This window comes from Populus alba, chromosome 6 (assembly GCF_005239225.2).
Source record: "Populus alba chromosome 6, ASM523922v2, whole genome shotgun sequence".
Lineage (NCBI taxonomy): Eukaryota > Viridiplantae > Streptophyta > Magnoliopsida > Malpighiales > Salicaceae > Populus > Populus alba.
In genome coordinates this window covers 21736884-21756020 of record NC_133289.1, presented here as the reverse complement: position 1 = coordinate 21756020, position 19137 = coordinate 21736884, and the positions used below count along the sequence as shown (strand labels likewise).

The window sequence follows — 19137 nt, the reverse complement described above, 5'->3', positions numbered from 1 at the left end:
ATAAAAAATGAAATTGAATACAATTTTTTAAATATAATTATATATGAAGCCATTTCCCCAAAATATGCTATCCAAATGTGTGTTCGTGCACGATCACAAATATTATATAGGTTGTTATCATTGCCTACCCGCACTGTAGCCTTTGAGGATTGCTAATTTAAGTATCAATCTTGAAAATCTGGGAGCTAGTGAATTAGAGAGGGTTGAAGAGTAAGACTTTGGTATGGAATGTTTTTTATTTGAAAATATATTATATTTTAAAATTTATTTTTTATATTAATATATTATTAAGATGATTATAAATAAAAAAAAATTAAATAATTTTTTTTTTATAAAAATAATTTTCAACAGCAAAAAAACAAAAAACAAAAAACTCCTTATCAAGCAGCTAGGAGGGAGGTTGATCAGAATATTTACATGGTAATGGAGTGTGGGACCTTTAAGGGGCTTATACATGATGAGACTTAGGCCATGTTTGTTTTCAGGAATTCACTTTCCTGGAAACCATTTTCCTCACTTTCCCATGTTTGGCAAATACATGGAAAGTGAGTAAAAGGAAAGTGAATTCTGGTCAAAGGAAATGTTAACGTTAATCTCAGGAAAGTGTTTTCCGCTTTTTACACTTTCCGCTTTTTATTCTTGGAAAACACTTTCCTGAGCCGGCGTTCTCGTGCTTTCTTAACTGTTCATGTTAATTGCACTGTTCAATGAACAGTGCAATTAACATGAACAGTGTATTGCGTACACTGTTCACTAAAAAAATAGTGAACAGTGCAGTCTCTTGCACTGTTCACTTGCCTGCAGAACTCTTTTTTTTTTTTTTTTTTTAGTTTGCTATTTTTTTAACATTAAAAAAAAAATAGTTTAGAGTGAATTTTATACCTTAATATTTTATCCAATTTTATTACATGCTAAAAATATTATTGAAACTATAGTTTTTGTCGGATGTATTTCGTATGTAATGGAATTATAAATGGTTTCATGGAATAGTAAAAAATATTTCACAAGCTTATTTCTCTACAATATGATATGATATATATAGTTATATTTTATAAAATAAACTATGTATGAATATAGGATATAATAAAAAAAAAATTCATCATTATACATTTTAGATTTCATTTTTTTTTATTGTAAGTGATTAAATATTTTATATTAAATATTTTATATATATTAGATAAATTAAAAAAAAATTATTAATAAATTATTTTCCAGTTCATTTTTCATAATACAACCAAACACTGGAAAGTGTTTTCCATAACACTACCAAACATCAGAAAATACTTTCCTGGAATTCACTTTCCAGGAATTCACTTTCCCCGGAATTCATTTTCCAAAAAGAATTCACTTTCCTGCAAACAAACGGAGCCTTAAAGCAAATGACGAAAAAGCAAATGCAGAGATACCGCTGGTTGGCCGGTATTTTCCTCTTCTCTTACTGGTTTCGACTTTCGAGAAGAAAGTAGTGCCAAATTTTTTGTTCTTTTGGAGTCAAAAAGGGAGTCAGACAGTACAACTCTAGGCAAAAATTGGAAAAAATAAATTCGATGGATTAAAATAGAAAAGCATAAAAAAGTGCCCTACATTACCCTCAAAGCATTCTCAAGGACTTTTCTTCCTCCTTTTTCTTGGATAAATTGTAAATTAGCATAGTTATTTTTAAATTTCAGTAGAATAATACACTTCGAATTTTTTCAGATAAAATAGTATATTTTTGCATGTTGATACCGCCACGACATTTTAATGATATGACGTCAACCACAACATTTAAATTGATATCACCATTGGAAACTAGTTGATATCGTAGGATTAAAATCACAAAATAACTACTCTTTGTCTGAAGGAAGGTCATCATTTGTGCTCTCCACTTGCAGCCATGACTTAGCAATGGGATCCCGTGGTGGATCTTCGGATGGGTGGTCTATGAGAACCTTTTCTGAGCTTGTGGCCTCTTCACAAAGAGGAGAAGAGGGAGGTGGTCTTTTGACAGTGAACACTTTGGTGCTGGCTTTGGAAAAATTAAGTGGATGTAGCAGTAGGTTCTCGTATTCCCCCTCCTTAGATCTGCAAAACTGCGGAGCATGCTCAAAGTTCTTGACTGAGAAATTTGTGTTGGAGTAGCCAAAGAATTGGACGGTGGTGGTGATGTAATTGGATGCTCTGGTGGAGGAACCTTTGGAGAGGCTGGTAGATTATCTTTTTTTTCTTCCTACTATCTCTGTGAACTATAATTCAAACAAAAGTTAAATTTCCTCCTATACTCCAATTTCTATGCAATTATACTTGCACAATGAGTTAAGATTAATTGTTATCTTCAAGTCTTAGTTAAGCATGTTTTACATGATGCTGGAGCGTTTCATGATGTACAGACAATTAGATAAGAAAGTACGTTGTGCTATTCACAAATGATGCTTGCTGCATTTTCCTTCTTCCAATTGATTAGCAAGGCCCCATTTCTCTCTATACAGTGATAGTGATGATGGAGACAAAGGAGAACACAAGTAATCATGAATCCCGCCGCTCAAGAAAAATCGAGTCTTTAGCTCTTAACGTATCAAAGCACAAAAGAGTGGAGATGAAAAGCAAGGAGGACAAAGATGCACTATCTTTATTGAGAGCCCCTTTTCTTGTATCACAGCATGCGTGCCTCCATTTTTGTAACTCTTAAAGCCCATGTTTACATATCCCACTGTTCCCCCTCTCTTCACCAGCTTGCCTTCTTTAGCATGAGAAGTTGCACCAAAGACCTAACACTTGAGTTTCAACAAAGTGATATAGCACAGCTTGGAAGTAAGTTTTTTTTTTTATATATATGTCTTTAAAGTTTGCTTCTTAGGAAAGACAAACATAAAAATTATAAATCATACCGATCTCCATCCTTCAGGATCCAAGCATGCAGTAATCTTGGTGTTGATAGCTGCATGTTATAGGGCCAGGCTCATGGACAATTTTTCCTCCACATAGCTTGACTGCCTCTGCACTCTTCTTACAGCATTGATTACTTCTAACCTTCTTATAAAAGTCTATGGAGCGATCAAGATCACCCACTCGAAGCATCACTTGGCATAGGGTCTCAGGAGTCAGGCCTCTTTCCAAGAGTAGAACATCAATGGTGGATGCAGGAATATGCATAAAACAATACTACAGTACAGATCCAATTAATGAAAGAAAGATAATTACTCACTATAAGTAAGTTCAAGAGTAGAGTCTTCACGTCCATATCCAAGAAAAGCATTACTATATCTGTCCTCAGGTACATCACTTTTCCTTAAAAAACTCCATTCCCCGAAACTCAGTATAACATCCGAATATCCCAAACATCCAATTAACCACAGTTATTATATCAAACCTCACATTGCTACATTAACACAGGAACAAACTTTGCAATATTCAAAGCAGCTAAAGAGACATACTTTGTAGCCTTGTCCAAGTCCCCAACATTATAGGCACCATGAAGCATGCGTTCTTCTCTTGTCATTCTTAACCCACTCTAGTACATCTTTCTCAGCAACCTCACTACTTCTTGCTGGTGCTAAGTTTCCAACTGTGATAGTGGGATATCTGTAGAAAAACCCAAAATACTTAATGTCAGTTTAAGCATCGCTAATTACTACATTTAGTAGTAAGAGATAAAGGGAAGGAAAGGGTTGTTGCTTACCAGTTCCAAGCTGAAAGAGAGCTAGTCTTCTTGAAGGATTGTAATTGCTAGTGACTGTTTTGTTACTATTACTCTTGTTATTGGCATTGGATGGGGAAGAAAGTTTGAAGGAATGTAGGAGAAGAGAAGGTTTGTTCTGTGTTGAGACATTGAGATAAGAGAAAAGAAGAAGATAATGATGGCACTGTTACTGTTCTTTAACATTTTTCTGTTCCTTCTCTGTCTGTTTATAGTTTGGTCTCCTGTCTTCCTCTCCTCCCTCTGCCTGCTTGCTTGGTTCAACTGTTGCTGACTTTTCTAAATGTTGTCCTCTAGCCATTGGCATCCGGGCTGTTTGCATGTGGCCCATATTCTAAATACTGGGATTATCTATCTACATGGATATATTTATGGGCCTAATTCTACTTCTTTTTTTTTCTTTCTTTCTTTCCAATGGAAGGCTGGGTAGACAATAAAATATAAGCAATTCGTGGAGCAATTATGATCTCCTATTGGTGGGGTGGGCTATGATTGGGAGAGTAATTTTCAAAGTAAGCCTAACGGGAAAATAAAATATAAGGTAAAAGTAGTTAAACGTCAGTAATCACTGACATACTTATTTTAGGTTTTTAACAAGAAGGTCAATTCTCTTTATATTTTTTTGAAACTTAACCTTAGCCGGACTTAAATTAATTGGTTTCAAATTAACTCACCAGAACAAGATAGGTTTAATATATATTATATAGATAGGAAATATCATTTTCAGCATGTCCATGATATATATATATATATATATATATATATATATATATATATATATATATATATATATATATATATATATATTCAAAACGAACATGTTATCGCTAGCCAATTCGATACAATTAAACCCTAGCTTCATTTGCTATGCTTAACTAATTGTATAAAGACAATTAAATGGTGTTATAATTTTTGCATCAAGCGTGGCATATGATGGAGTTTTTTTTTTTTTTATTATACTTTTGGTCTCATTGTCGGTAACATGATGGAGTTTGCTTAGTTGGCAAATAGAGAGGGTTTGAAAGGGTGGTTATGGGTTTTTTAAAATATATTTTTTATTTTAAAATACATTAAAATAATAATTTTAAAAAAATTATTTGTAACATCAATACATTAAAATAATCTAAAAATATAAAAAAAAATTAATTTGAAGTAAATAAAAAATAAAAAAAAATTAAATTTTACAAAAACACTTTCAAAATGCAATGCCAAACACACTCTTAAAAAGATTTTGCCAATGATCAATTTTAGCTTCCATTAACAATTAAAAAAAAATCGATTTAGCATTGACCAAATTAAGAAACCCCACCTTAATATTTAATCAAAGTCCAAACATTGGACTTTGTAATTAAAAAAAGAAATTGAAGAATCAGTCATTAGTAATTCCATCTATGAATTATTGGGTATCTTTTGACTTCAAATTCTGCTTTGGAGAGATAATCCTCGCCTCAATTTGGCATGAGAAAACTGCTTGGATCGTGGCCAGGATCAGCATGACAACATGCTATGAGTTTCATTGGGTCAATTTCTCATCCATGCACGGTATAGCTTTCATTCTTGGGTGTTTTTGCCACCAAATAGAGTACCTTAGTAAAATTTGTATTTTAGTAGTAAGTATAGTCATAAATGCAGTGTTTAAGGGGTGTGGCATGGTGGTAAAAAACTTAAAATCTGCATAGCAGGTTTCGAGTTCGAGTCAGAACATGCATCTCTTGTAAAAACCTGAGACAACCGAGGTTTTACTCGCTCATCTGAGTCTTTAAAGTATGCTTTTCAAGGGTAGGATTTTCTTGAATTCAAAAAAAAAATTGTCATAATTATACCATACACTAGTGAATCATGATGGGCTCAACGACAAAGAGATGAATCAGTCACCTCTTTAAATAATTAATAATGCAACATGGTGCTCGCCCTAGCTAGCTGGGAATCGCAATAATGCATCCTCCGTTCCATCTCTAATTGTTATTTTATTTTGTCAAAAAACGTTGGCTTTTTTATTATTTTAATTTCTCACTCGAATGTGAACCGTCCTTGTGTTGCCTCTATCTTGTTTTGATGTCAACATTGTATGAGACATTGTTTCAAGCCTTCCTCCATGTGCCGATGGAGTGGCCTTGTCACTTGGAGAGAATTCTGGCTCACAAATTAAGGATACTGAAAGCATGGACATGAGAGATGGAATCTTAATTATGAGCTCTAAGTATTGCAAAGCTACCCCAAATTTCCATTATTTTATTTTATTTTATTAATTTTTAGTGCTATCCTGCATTTTTTTTATGAATTTGTGATGGAAGAATGACATGAATGATGAGGGGTGGAACCATATTTTATTTTGGGAGCCAGGTCACACTCAAAGTATTGAATGTTTTTAATTAATTTGACTCTTGAATATTTTAGTTTTTCGTAATAATTAAGCATTTTAACCATTCAAAACTTATATGTTTTATACATATATAATATTTCCTAGTTTTCTCATTAATTTTAAAATTCATTCTAGCAGTTTATTTCCTTCGACACCCCTCTTACGAACATTCATTTCCTTCCTGTAAATGACTATCATATATAAAATATTTTTTTAAGAAAGATTAGCACGTATCTTGCCTATCAATCTTATTAATGAAAGAATGTCTAATTAAACCTATTTATTAATGATCTTTTATGTATATTAACGATCAGCCAGAGCTAGTTCCTCTTCAAAAACTTAAGGAGAGAGCAAGAGTGGTGTAGATATAGAGAGGGATCACATGGGTGATAAAATGAGCTTCACTATTAAAATGTCAAAGAGGACAATAAGACATAGAATCGAATTGATTGAAAAGAATGAAGAAGACGACACAATGTACTCATGCTCATTATTTGAAAATGACATTTTTCTATGTCAACATCGAACCAGCAACTCAGCTTTTGTGGTGGTGGGGGTTTGTCATACTATTTAATTTCCCTTACTCCATGGAAAGCTTGGTGTATGATTGAACACAAACCCTACTTTTCTTTAAATTACAGAAGCAGCGATCAAAAAAAAGAAGAGCATTAGGGATTCCAAAAGGAAAAATCATCGTGGATGTTGCATACATGACGTGTTTTGGTTCATGTGGATGTTGACCTAATGCTTTGAACCTCTGAATCCGAATCATTCTTAAGGATTCGGATCAGTTTTGCTTTCTGAGTTTGGTGGTGGATCAGTAATGATGCATCATGCTTTAGAACAATTATAGAACTTGGTAGGGTCCATATCGATATAATTATGTGCTGAAAGTGGGCTTGACCTTGTATGAAAATGAAGGCCAAAATTAATCTTCATGTCTTATTATCTATCCTTTTCAACTCTCAACTCATTTTGATGATCGATTGTTTCTATGAAGCTGGAAAACTTATGAACTCAAAATATAATTGCATTTGTGGATTTGAAGATCATTCAATTACATACCAAACTTCTCCAAGATTCCCACACACATATATAGAAGACGGTCTTTTCATTAATGGCAATAATGATGTCATTCCTTAGGGATCATCAAGAACATGCGTGGATCGATATCTAGGTTCAAGTGATGATACTAGGTTGATTATTCAATGAAGATTAATTCCCACACATATTATAAAACTAACCCCCTGATTAAAGATAATAAACATGTAGAAGCAAGTTGAAGAATTATCCTATCAATTAATAAAATTAAAAATTAAAAATTAAAAATTAAAAAATCATAAAGAGAATAATTATAAATAGATTTATGACTAGTTTCAAGAACTCGTTTTAGAAATATTAATAGATAAACAACTTTTTAATTAGGATAAATATTATGGAGATTTTTTGTGATTCCATTTATGATTGTGGTATTTAAGGAAAATTTATTTTTCCTTCTTTATTTTTATTTTTTTTCTATTTATTTTATGAAATTAAATACTATACTTAATAATTTTATTTTTTCTAATTTGTTTAGGATTTTTGTTATTTTTATTTTATTTTTAGGTTTGTTAGTTTAATATATAGGTTGAATTTTAGATTTATTAAGGAGTTGTAAACTTTTCAATAATAAAATTGTGAATTAATTTTGTATAACTATCCTATCCTATCCTATTTTTCGAGCCTGCTATCTTTAGAGTTTGTTTTAACGCTTGCACTATACTCCAAAGTATGAATTCCTATTCTAAAATGATAATGATAAGTAGATCAAATCTCATCGTTAAAAAAACAAACCAAGAAAAAGTTAAACACCTTCGGTTTCCACTAACACGATTACCCAAGATTTGTGAGAAAGTCTAGCACTCGTTATGCAAATCGACATTTCAATTCTTATCCATGGGTTTCCCTTTCTTATCATCACCAGCATTCATACTTGGGCCATAATAAAAAGGCATCATTTTACCCTTTTTAACCCCCCCTGCCTACGTTAATTTTCGTAATTCTTGCACGAAAATGGATGAATGCAAGTTTTTACATACCAAAAGTGTAACGTAGAAATTGAACGGCAAATAAGGTTTTCCTTTTTTGTACTGATATTTTATGTGGGATTCATCAGATAATTAGGTTGCCATAGAAAAACTCCTAACAATTTCAGACATGACAAATAAAAAAAACTAAGTCAACGGGTAATGGGTATCCAAGTAATTTGGCTACAAAATAATTCTATTGCATGATAACGTGCCATCAGTGCTAGTTGCTAGTGAGGGCATCACATGAATGATGCCTATAAATATTGCAACTCCAAACTTAATTACACAGATCATAATTAGCTCCCAATCCCATTAAGGTTTGTTAAGGCATCCGCAATCACCAGGTCGAGTGGGTGAAGATGACAAAAATCGCGTTGGGATCTCGTCATGAGGCTGCTCAGCCTGACTGCCTCAAAGCCCTTGTAGTCGAGTTCGTTACCACCTTCCTCTTTGTTTTTGCTGGTGTTGGATCTGCCATGGCTGCCGGTACCTTCACTTAAATTTATGCCTCAACTCTCGTATTATGATTTCTTTCTTAATCTTCGTTGATAGTTAATGCCAGGATTTTAAACATCAGAGAAAAGTTTAATGAAGGATTTTATTCTGTGTACTTTCTGTGAACAGATAAGCTAACAGGAGATGCTCTACTGGGCTTGTTTGTTGTGGCTGTGGCACATGCACTTGTGGTGGCCGTGATGATATCTGCTGGCCACATTTCCGGTGGTCATCTCAACCCAGCAGTGACTATTGGCCTTCTTTTTGGTGGTCATATCACTGTTGTCCGATCCATCCTCTACTGGATTGACCAATTGTTGGCATCTACAGCTGCTTGTCTCCTCCTCAAGTATCTCACCGGAGGATTGGTAAGGCAATTGGCTTGAGCCATAGACCTTAGGGATAACACATGTATGTTTTAAAACATGTGCATATAATCATATATAGCTGTTAAACTGGTCTGACTTAACATCTGATTTGGACTTGATCAATTTAAAATCTAGATTGGTTAAAGTTAAAAAAATAAAAAATAAAAAAATTTAAGTGGCTCGATTAAAACCTGAATATTATTATGTCAAAATCCGTGCTGATTTTTTTCTAAAAGTTTTATTTGATTAAAACAATGTTATTCTGATAATATTTTTAAATTTTGTTTTGGAAGTCACCCCTCCAAATCTATAATTGAAGCCTTGCCCCGTACAATTAAGTTTAGTACAATTTAATTTAGTATAGTGATATAATCCATACAAAATCTGGAAAAATTGAAAAACTTTGGATATATAAAAAAACAATGTTGATTTCAGAACTTTTTCAAGGAAAGTTGAGCTATACAATGAACTTAGTTCCTTTTGATTCTTAACTCCTAACATGTTTTAAAAATTAATTGTTGTGGCGTGTTTTTCAATCATTGTACCAGTATAGGCCGGAGATTGCTGTCCCCTACCCCATATTTTTTATATTTTTTTTTTGCTACGTTTTTTTCTAATAATTAATTAACCACTGGTGGGTTTCTATTTGTTTTTTTTTTTTTTTTTTTGCAGGCTACTCCAGTGCATACACTTGCAAGTGGGATGGACTACCTTCAAGGAGTAGTATGGGAGATCGTACTGACTTTCTCCTTGCTGTTCACAGTCTATGCCACCATTGTCGACCCCAAGAAGGGATCCATTGACGGGCTAGGTCCAATGCTGACCGGCTTTGTAGTAGGAGCTAACATCTTGGCTGGTGGGGCATTCTCTGGAGCATCAATGAACCCAGCACGATCATTTGGACCTGCTTTGGTTAGCTGGGACTGGACAGACCACTGGGTCTACTGGGTTGGACCCCTTATTGGTGGTGGACTCGCTGGGTTTATCTATGAAAACTTCTTCATCACAAGATCTCATCGTCCTCTTCCCAGCGAAGAAGAGCCTTTCTAAATCTCAAATTACCAAGTGATCATGGATATGGTGTCCCCTCTCTTTTATCAATGTTTTAAGTTTCTATATGTGGACTATGCACCCTGTGATGCTACTGTGGTACTAATTTACTTCATGCATCTTAGTCTCTTTGTTTAGTTTTAGTTTTGTCAATTTTGTGAATTAATTAATCAATAATCGTAAGTGCTTGAGTTTGTTATGGCATCAATTCTTAATATTTTTCCTTCTATCTCGAAGCAAGCAAGTAATTTCATTAAATAACCTGATAATCTCATTTTTTAAGAGAATGTGAACGGTGTGATTAGGCCCAATCGAGTTTAACAAGTTAATTTGGATCAAATCAAGTTTTAAGAATAATAAAGTGAGAATAAGTAACTTTTTTTCTAGGATAATGATTTTTTATTTTAAAAAATATATATTATTTTATTTAATTTAGACCAATCTATCTATTATAACTTAAATATTAAGTTTTTTAAATTATAAATTTGATTGAATTTAATACCTTTCCGGTATATAATTCACCTGTTGAATTAAGGGTGAGAAAAGCATCTTGTTAACCTGATTATATATATATATTAAGGATTCAAAAGTAATGTTAAAAATGTAAAATATTTTGTATAAAAAATAACAAATGAATCAATTTATCAAAGAACCATACCTCAAAGATGTTTTTTTTTTTTTTTTTTGCTCTAGCACATTTCTTCATGTAGAAACTATTTAAGCTTGAAACTTGTAATATTGACCTACCATTGTTTGAAGCCAATTTTTTTAATTTAATTAAAAATAATAAAGATGATACAAATGACCAAAAAACTCTCATATTAAAAAAAAATCTCAATCCAAACTTTTAATCACTATTGTCTTAAAAATGATATTTACATTAACTATTATAACATAATTTAATAAGTGTATGTAATTTTATTATTTTCTGATTTTAAATTTGGTTTTATTGATTTGGTTTTTTTAGCACTTTTAGAGTTATGTTATTCAAAATGAAGTATAGATGAGGTATGATATGTATATTTCTTAGAATTATTATTTTATTATTTAGGATTTTATTTTATTTATAAATATAAAATAATATAAAAATAGGAATAACATGTTTTTTTGAAATTAATATTTTTTTCAAAAAAAAAACTCATCAATGTTGATATTCTCTTTAAATAGATATGGGATTGAATTTACATATTAGTATTGTTAGTGTGTGTGTGTGTTGTTAGCATCTATAAAGAGGATTAATAGTTAATAAACAAATTTTAAAAAAATTTAAAATTATACACATACTAGCTATCTAACTCACGATCTGTTGCAGGTTGTAAATTTTTTTTCCAAAAAAAATAACGGGTATGCAATCTATTTCTATGTGTTTTTTTATATATAAAAAAAATTCAAAGTGTGAGTCAAAAATTCGATGCAAGTATCTAATTAAAAACAAAATCGTTAACAGTAACTAAAAGATAAATTAAAAAAAATTAAAAGATAAATATAGATCTAAATATTCAATCACAAAAAATAAGATATTTACTCCATTGTGTCTATTAAACTTGTTTATTTAACTCAATAAAAGATAATAAAAATAAAAACATAAATGAAAGTGATTGAATAAACTAAAAAAAATAATAATAATGCAAGGCCAAACATATCAAAAATATTATTTAAAAATAAATACTTTTAATTTTTAAAAATAAATTTTATTCGTATAAAAATAAAGTATAGATGAATTAAAATAATATCATGAAAAATCAAGCACAAATAAAATAATTTTAAAAAATCTCATTTTCAAAACAGACATGCAAAACCTGTGATCGATCTAAGTCTTGAGTTTAGAATAAACATATAAAAAATAAATTAAAGATGATCACAAAACCAATATTTAGAAAAAATTTATGTGAAAAAATAAGATCGCACGAAGTTGCGTCCCTAACAAATCAAATATTGAAAGATGAACTCCGGAACAAAATCAATTTACATAGAAGGATCTAAAAAAATTAATTAAGAAAATGAGGGTGCAAATAAAATAAAAAATTAATTAGAGAGCAAACAAAAAATTTCAATTAGAGTATTAAATTGAATTGAAAAACAACTTTAACCAAAGAAAAAACAAATCAAAATAATAATGGTCAAATTGAAAAAAAAAAAACAACAAAAATGCCCAATGGCTTGTGTGTGATTAGCATGTTCAGAAGCTTTTTAAAAAGATTAAAATGTCATCGTAAAATTAATAAAACACCTCCATAACCCTGATGATTACTGAAAAAATCTTGTGAAATTATAAAAATACCCCCAAATGCAAACCCTATTTTGTTGTCATTTTTAAGGTCAAATATATATTTTAACTATACTTCAAGAAGTGAAAAAATAAAAATACCCTTGTCCAACAAGCCGATGTTTTATTTATTTTGGGATTAAAGAAGTATTTTTTTTGTTTTAAAAAATTATAAAAAGTCAAACAAGCTCTTCAACAATAACTCTAAATTTTGTTGATATGGGGATAAAAAATATTTTTACTATGCAAAAAAATATGAAAAAGACTTAGATACGTCCAAATAAGTTTTTAATGACCAATGATCTAGTAGAAAAGACCAAAGCACCCCCATAACAAAGACTCATTTGATCTAGGAGCCTTATAGTAATTTTGATTTTTTAATGAACAATTGAATTACTCCATTACCTTTGCCATTAAAGTTTGTTAGCCTTAGTTTCATGGGTTTGATTTTAATTTTATAATGTTTTTTTTTATAATATTATTGTTGTTTAGTCCTGAGAGAAATTTCTTTTTTCTACAAATTAATAAACAATGTGATTGCTTTATTACCTTTGTCATTCAAATTTTTAAACTTGATTTCAAGTGCTTAATTTTAATTTCATTATGGTTTTTTTTGTTATTATTTTTTCATCAGGGACTTAATTGAAGAAATATTAAAGTTTGGAGTTTAATGAGGGTCCAAATTGCAAAAATTAAAATCCAAGGAGCAGCTTGAAAATGGAGCCGAAATGAAAGGGTCCAATTACAATTTACCCAGGGACTTGATTACATGATTTCAGAACTTCAGTGACCAGATTGAAAATGGATATTCCCATCACACAAACGGCGCCGTTTTAGAATTTGTCAATCGCGTTCTTCGTCTTCCTCCTCAGGAGCCGTTTCTGGCAGGAATGGCTGTGAAGCCGTTTCAATAGTGGAGATGCTTGGCATTCTCCGGCTACAAAGCCAGAGAAGATGAGAGAGCGTAGGAGGAAGAAAAAGAAAAACAGAGGACTGCAGGGAAAAAACCGGGGAGAAGAAAAGCCACGATCGGCAGAAAAAAAAAAGACAGTGAAAAAACCAGAGACAGGGGGGAGGAATCACAGGACCGAAAAAAAAAAAAAAGAGAAACTGGAGAGTGAGTGACCGAAAAGGGGTAAACAAAAGAAAAAAATAACTGATAGAAGAGCAGACCTAGAACAGGGGACGAAGAAAGACAGGGACGAAAAGAAAAAAAAGAAACGGAGAACAGAGGAGACGACTGGAGAAGCAAACGAGACAGAAACAGGGGAAGAGAACAAAAAGCCAACGTACCCCAGCTTCGCCTTCGTCTTCAGAACACATGGACAGTGAGCAGACGAGAAACCAGAGAAGAAAAACGCAAACAAAACCAGAGGAAGAAACTTAAAAAACGAAGAGAGGACCAGTGTCACCATCGACTGCCTCTTCTCCAGCACCAGCTTCCAAAACCAGAGGAAGAAGCATAAAAGGAAGGAGGATACATGCAGAAGGGAAGAACATAAGCAGAGGAAAACCACTGTGACTAGAACTATTGTTGCGGTATTTTCAGAGCTACCAGGTAAGTAAGCTCCGCTTTTCATTTTAATTCACCGGTTACTGTTTACTTTGGATTTTAATTCATTTCCCTTAATTCCTCTATCTGTTCATGCATGTTTTTCTTTGATTTTTGTCCAGCCCGGTCACTGGCCCAACTGGGTCTAGCCCAGCTCATATGAGCTGAGCTTGACCCAGCCCTAAAAAATAAAAATAAATAAATAAACAGAAAAAATAAAAAATATGTATACATGAATAAAAATAATGTAAATTTATTGGTTTATTCATTGACGCTAAAGTCAGGAATAAAAATACCGGTGTAAATTTATATTATTTTTATTCATTGTATTTTTATTTTATTTAGCTAAAAAAAATAAAAAAAATATATGCATGCATAAAAAATAAATTTATTTTTATTTATTTATTAATTGGCGCTAAAGTAGGGAATAAAAATATTGATCTAATTTCTTTCATAGTTACAAATTATTACCAACGCTAGAATTGGAATTATTCGAGCTCGAATATTCGCTGGTGCCAGAGTCAAGAATATTATAAACAAATCATCATAGCATAAACTAATAAACATTTAACAATTTAAGATAAAACCAACAATGCAGTTTGTGTTAGACAAAACGTTTAAGGGGTAATAATATTTTTTCTTTTACGTAACCAATCCCGAGTCATAGAATCTCTATTGACGAGTTAGGGTTCCTAGTGAGCATAATACTAGGTGGCGACTCCTCGAATAAGATATTTTTCCCTAAAAGAACATGATGCCAGAAATCTGTTTTTTTTTTTTTTTCCATAATTAGAGAATTATTTTTAGAGCCGCCGCGATGTCCGGTACGACAATTTTTATTGACTCTTTTTTTCGATTTCATATTTTAATATTTGTTTGATTAAGAATCTTGCTTATTAGTATTTTTTGGGTTTGCTTTTAATAGGGTCATCCTGGTCTCATGACCCGAGTCATAGATCTAAAAGATAATTAGTCTGAGTTTACTTTGTTCTTTTTGTTTAATCATTTTTTTTCAAATATTTTTTTTGCTGATTTTTTTTTATTTTCTATTTATGAGGTCATCTCAATTTCATGTCCTAGATCATATGTTTGATTTGTTGACCTGAGTTGGATGTTGGTTTCGCTCAAGATGTCAATTCCTTATATTTTGCTAATGTTTTCGGCCTTGTATAATATTTTTTTTATGATATAGGTTTATTGAGTTAGTTTCATTTTTATTTATCGTTTAAGTTGTTGTAACCCATTTTTGGGCTAAATAAATAAATAGCCGAAGAAGGTTAGAAAAAATAACAAGAGGCATAAGCGCTCAGAAAATGGTCGAAAGATTGGTCAAGGAGGTTAAAAAATACAGAGATTGGATTTTTGGCAGTATTTTCTTGAAGGATGAGAGCCCTGTTGAGAAGGAAAATGTAAATGTTTGAGGAGAAAAGCCCAAATTTAGATGTTTATGGACTTAATTGGATTTTATTTGAATTTTATAGAGGATTGAAGTGCAAGAAAAATTGATTTTTAAGTCAATTTGGGCTTTAATTAGAAGAAATTTAAGTTCTGGGGCCAAAATATATTTTTTAGGAATTTATTGGGTCAAATCAGGGGCTTAATTGCATAAATATTGAAGTTTAATGGACAATTAGGGGTTTAATTGTGAAAATCCGAAACCAGGGACCAATTTGGAAAAAGCGGGTAAATATGGGGGGCTGTCTTGATTTGATCCAGGGGCGTAATTGAAGAAATTGGAAGTTTATTGATCAATTGAGGGCTTAATTGCATAAATCAGAGGCCAAGGACCAAGAGGAAAAACGCGGCCAACTATGGAGGCGAGGACCGAATTTGGCAGGGACGTAATTGAAAGAATCAAAAGATAATTGAGGGCTAAGTTGAAATTTTGCGTATTCTGGCGCCATTTTTTAAATGAAACGGCGCGTTTTCCCCAAAACGACGCCGTTTCATACAAAAAAAAAAAAAGAGGACCGAACGGTGCCGTTTTGAACGGCACTATTCACCTTTCTTCTTCCTCCCCGAACGTGCAGCAGCATGGACGAAACCTTTGTTTAATCAGTCGGTGCCCCTCTCTCCTCGCGTGCGCTGACAGACCAAGCCCATGCACCTCGGACGATGCGAAGCCAGGAGGGCCACGCCGTGATCGACCACGCTCACCTACCAGCCGACCGGCGCTGCCCCCCACGTTGCCCCAGCTCAACCCACCTTGTTCTGCTCCCCACGCTGCCCATGCAGCCCCGCTCCTTTGTCCGCTTATAAAAGAAGAGGAAAGATGTGAAGCACGGGAGGAAAAGGAGACCGAAACCAAGAGAGAGAGAGAAACTGAAGGAGAGAGAAACAGTGGACCTAAAGAAATAAACACCTAAAACTCAAGAAAACGAAACTGAGAAAAGGGAGAAGAGGACAGAAGCCGTGGGAGAGTTTAAAGAAAACGTTAACCGAACACGACCCGAGAGGATACACCCGAACTGTGGGGAACCGTCGTTCTGAGCCGCCGATCTCCGCTGCAACACCGTCAACCCGTACGTTCGACCAGCAGCCTCACCTCCGCCGTGCCAGGTATTTTTTCTTTCCCCCCCTACGTTTTCATTTTTTATATTTGTTATCCTCCTGCATGCAGAATCGTTCTGCATGCAGGAGGTAGGGGAAGGGAAAATAATTCCCTTCCCCGTGGGTTTTTTTACACTGGGCCGGGTTTCCGGCCCAGTTTTGTTATTATTTATTTTGGGCCAGACCGAGTCTGGCCCAGTCTAAAGAGTTTTTTTGTTGGGCCGAGATCGGCCCATCCTCCTTGCGGGCCGAGATCGGCCCATCCTCCTTGCGGGCCAAGATCGGCCCGATTCTAGCTAGGTTGGGTTCGGCCCATTCATTTGGGCCGGCCCAACCCGATTTGTTATTATATATATATATTATGAATTATAGTATATTGTAATATATATGTGTGTATATTGTGTATATATTTTTTCTACTAAAAAAAAATATTTCAAAAAATCTAAAAAAAATATTGTTGATTTTCCTGCATGTTTTGGTCAAAAGTGTTTAATGTTGGTTTGTATTTTTATACCGTAAAGATACAAAACCAGTGTTAAAAATACCCGGTTTTCGTCAAAATATCAAAGATTTTCAGAATAAAAAATGTTTTTTGCTTTCAAAAAAAATTCTAAAAAGTCCCTAAAAATGTTGTTGATTTTTCTGCATATTTTTATCAAAGTGGATTAATATTGGGTTGTATTTTTATACCGTAAGAATACAAACCCAGTATTAAAATGCCCGATTTTTGTTAAAGCATCAAAAAAATAAATATTTTCCAAAAAAAAAAGGTTTTGTTTTCATGCATACGGCCTAGTCTCTCCAATATATATATATAAATATTAATAACATCATATTTTTCACACAACAAAGAAAATTTTCAAAACAATATATGTATTAGCATGCATTTTGGCTTTAATAACCAGTTTATTTAAGCCATGAGAACTAGGCCAATATTTCAAAAAAATCAAAAATCTTTTTTTTTTTGTTTTCTTTTTAGTATTTGGGATTACGAATTTATACGTAAAACGTATTCCTAAATATTATTAATGAAATTTTGGTATGGACGTTAGAACGGTTAGGATTTTACCCGATAAGATAAAGCCTTTCTTACCGAGGAGGATTTTTCTTGAACCATAGACAGACCAACAACTAGAAAAACACGAAAAATACCTTAGATTTTATCAGACAATAAAACAATGCAGCTTACCTTAGGTAGGGCGTATTTGGGGTGCTAATACCTTCCCTTTACGCAACTAGTCCCCGTACCCGATCTTTGAGACCAGTTAGGGTTCCTAGTGACCAAAATACTAGGTGGCGACTCCCTTTCCATTTTCCACCCATAAAAGACAATATTTTCTTGTATCCCCATAGATATAGATAGATTTACATTGTAGATAAGAAAATGGAAAAAAACTAATATTTTTTTTCGCCGCGACGCCGCCCACGTGCGACAGAATGGCGACTCCACTGGGGACCTTGTAGACTAAGCTTTGTTTTGTTTGATTTATTTGTGTGTTTGTGTGTTTATTGTTAATATGCTTGTCCTTTTTATTTGCGTATTTATTTTATTTTATTCTACTCATATTATTCATGCATTCTATACAATTGTCTCATGCATCACTTGCTTTAATTTTGAAAAGCACACACAAGCTTTAAGTTAAGTGGGGAATTAGCGATTTACCCTAAGACTATTGGTCAGGGTTTAAATGCGTGAAACACCCAACTCATATCTGAGTGCCTGCTTGGTAATGGTGGGCATACGTGTCTTAACTGTTCCTTGCAACGCCCCCATACTTCTTTACGAAGAACGTCACTGGGCAGATATGAGACCCTTCCAGACCAGATAGAAAAACTACCCTCTCTCACTTGATAATTAGAGCTTGTCCTTAGGTTGTGAATCTTACTTCCATTTTGCATCACGATTAATAATTTGAATTCATCAACCCAGGTTTTTGAGCTGAAATCATGACTAAGTACCTCTCTTTCCAAGAATATGGACAAGAGTCTGAGTTGGCTCAGATTGCCGAAGGAAAATGCCCAAGAATCGATACTAGTGGTTTACCATGCATTACCAAGGTAAATCACATGGTCAACGACTTAGGAAAGTTGCTGCCTATCATGGAATATGTCGACGAGACTTTGTTTGAAAGGAGATATGGGAGAAATTGCACAGATAATGAGGTTTACCTGTACAAGCAGCGGCGATCAAAGCCCTTCTGAGTTTTTGGGATCCAAGTTATCGGTGTTTTACCTTTGGAAACATCGATATGACAACCCACCTTGGAAGAATATGAGAGAAATTCTGGACTTTCCAAATGACAGCCACAGAATCTACCACCGACGCAGATTTTTGAAGACACAGCTTCGGAAGTGGTCAACTTATTAAGCTTAGGAAAGATCAGCCAGTGTAGAGTCGCTGAAGGGGGTTTTAAATGGAAGGTCATTGAAGCCCGAATGAAGAAAAATGCCGAAGAAGGCAAGTTGGGAGACGAGCGTTATAGGTTGGTGGCCTTCGCCATTTTTGGGCTAGTGTTGTTCCTTCCGAAACTGGGGTCATCAGTTTAGAAGCAGCAAGTGTCTTCGTCGAGTATGAGCCGTGACCAGGATCAAATCCTTCCTCAGCCATCTTGGGGAAACCATGTTTATCTCTTAGTCACTGCCGACACATGGAAAAGGGGCAATGAGATGTTGCGTCCCTATGTTGTACCTATGGATAATTAGTCATATCGAAGCACCGAGAGACATCTTCAACAACTTTTGGTGGTTT

At 33.5% G+C, this 19137-nt stretch overlaps 1 protein-coding gene and 1 long non-coding RNA gene across 4 annotated transcripts; one reads left to right on the top strand and one right to left on the bottom strand.

Annotated features, from left to right (window-relative positions):
- Positions 1-2378: 2378 nt before the first annotated feature.
- On the bottom strand, positions 2379-3799 carry LOC118053450 (uncharacterized). 3 transcript variants are annotated; one of them, XR_004688376.2, is made up of 4 exons: positions 3659-3799; positions 3185-3561; positions 2868-3088; positions 2379-2753 (listed from the first exon to the last, which is right to left on the bottom strand). It is a non-coding gene; the product is annotated as an uncharacterized lncRNA (long non-coding RNA). The 3 variants fall into 3 exon arrangements; XR_004688374.2 differs by having other exon boundaries at positions 2868-3267; positions 3414-3561; XR_004688373.2 differs by having other exon boundaries at positions 2868-3561.
- A 4582-nt stretch (positions 3800-8381) lies between these two features.
- LOC118053487 (aquaporin TIP4-1) lies at positions 8382-10228 on the top strand. Its single transcript, XM_035064769.2, has 3 exons — positions 8382-8593; positions 8732-8970; positions 9643-10228. The coding sequence occupies exons 1-3, from the start codon at positions 8467-8469 to the stop codon at positions 10018-10020; spliced, it is 744 nt and encodes a 247-aa protein (XP_034920660.1). The 5' UTR covers positions 8382-8466; the 3' UTR covers positions 10021-10228.
- Positions 10229-19137: the final 8909 nt, after the last annotated feature.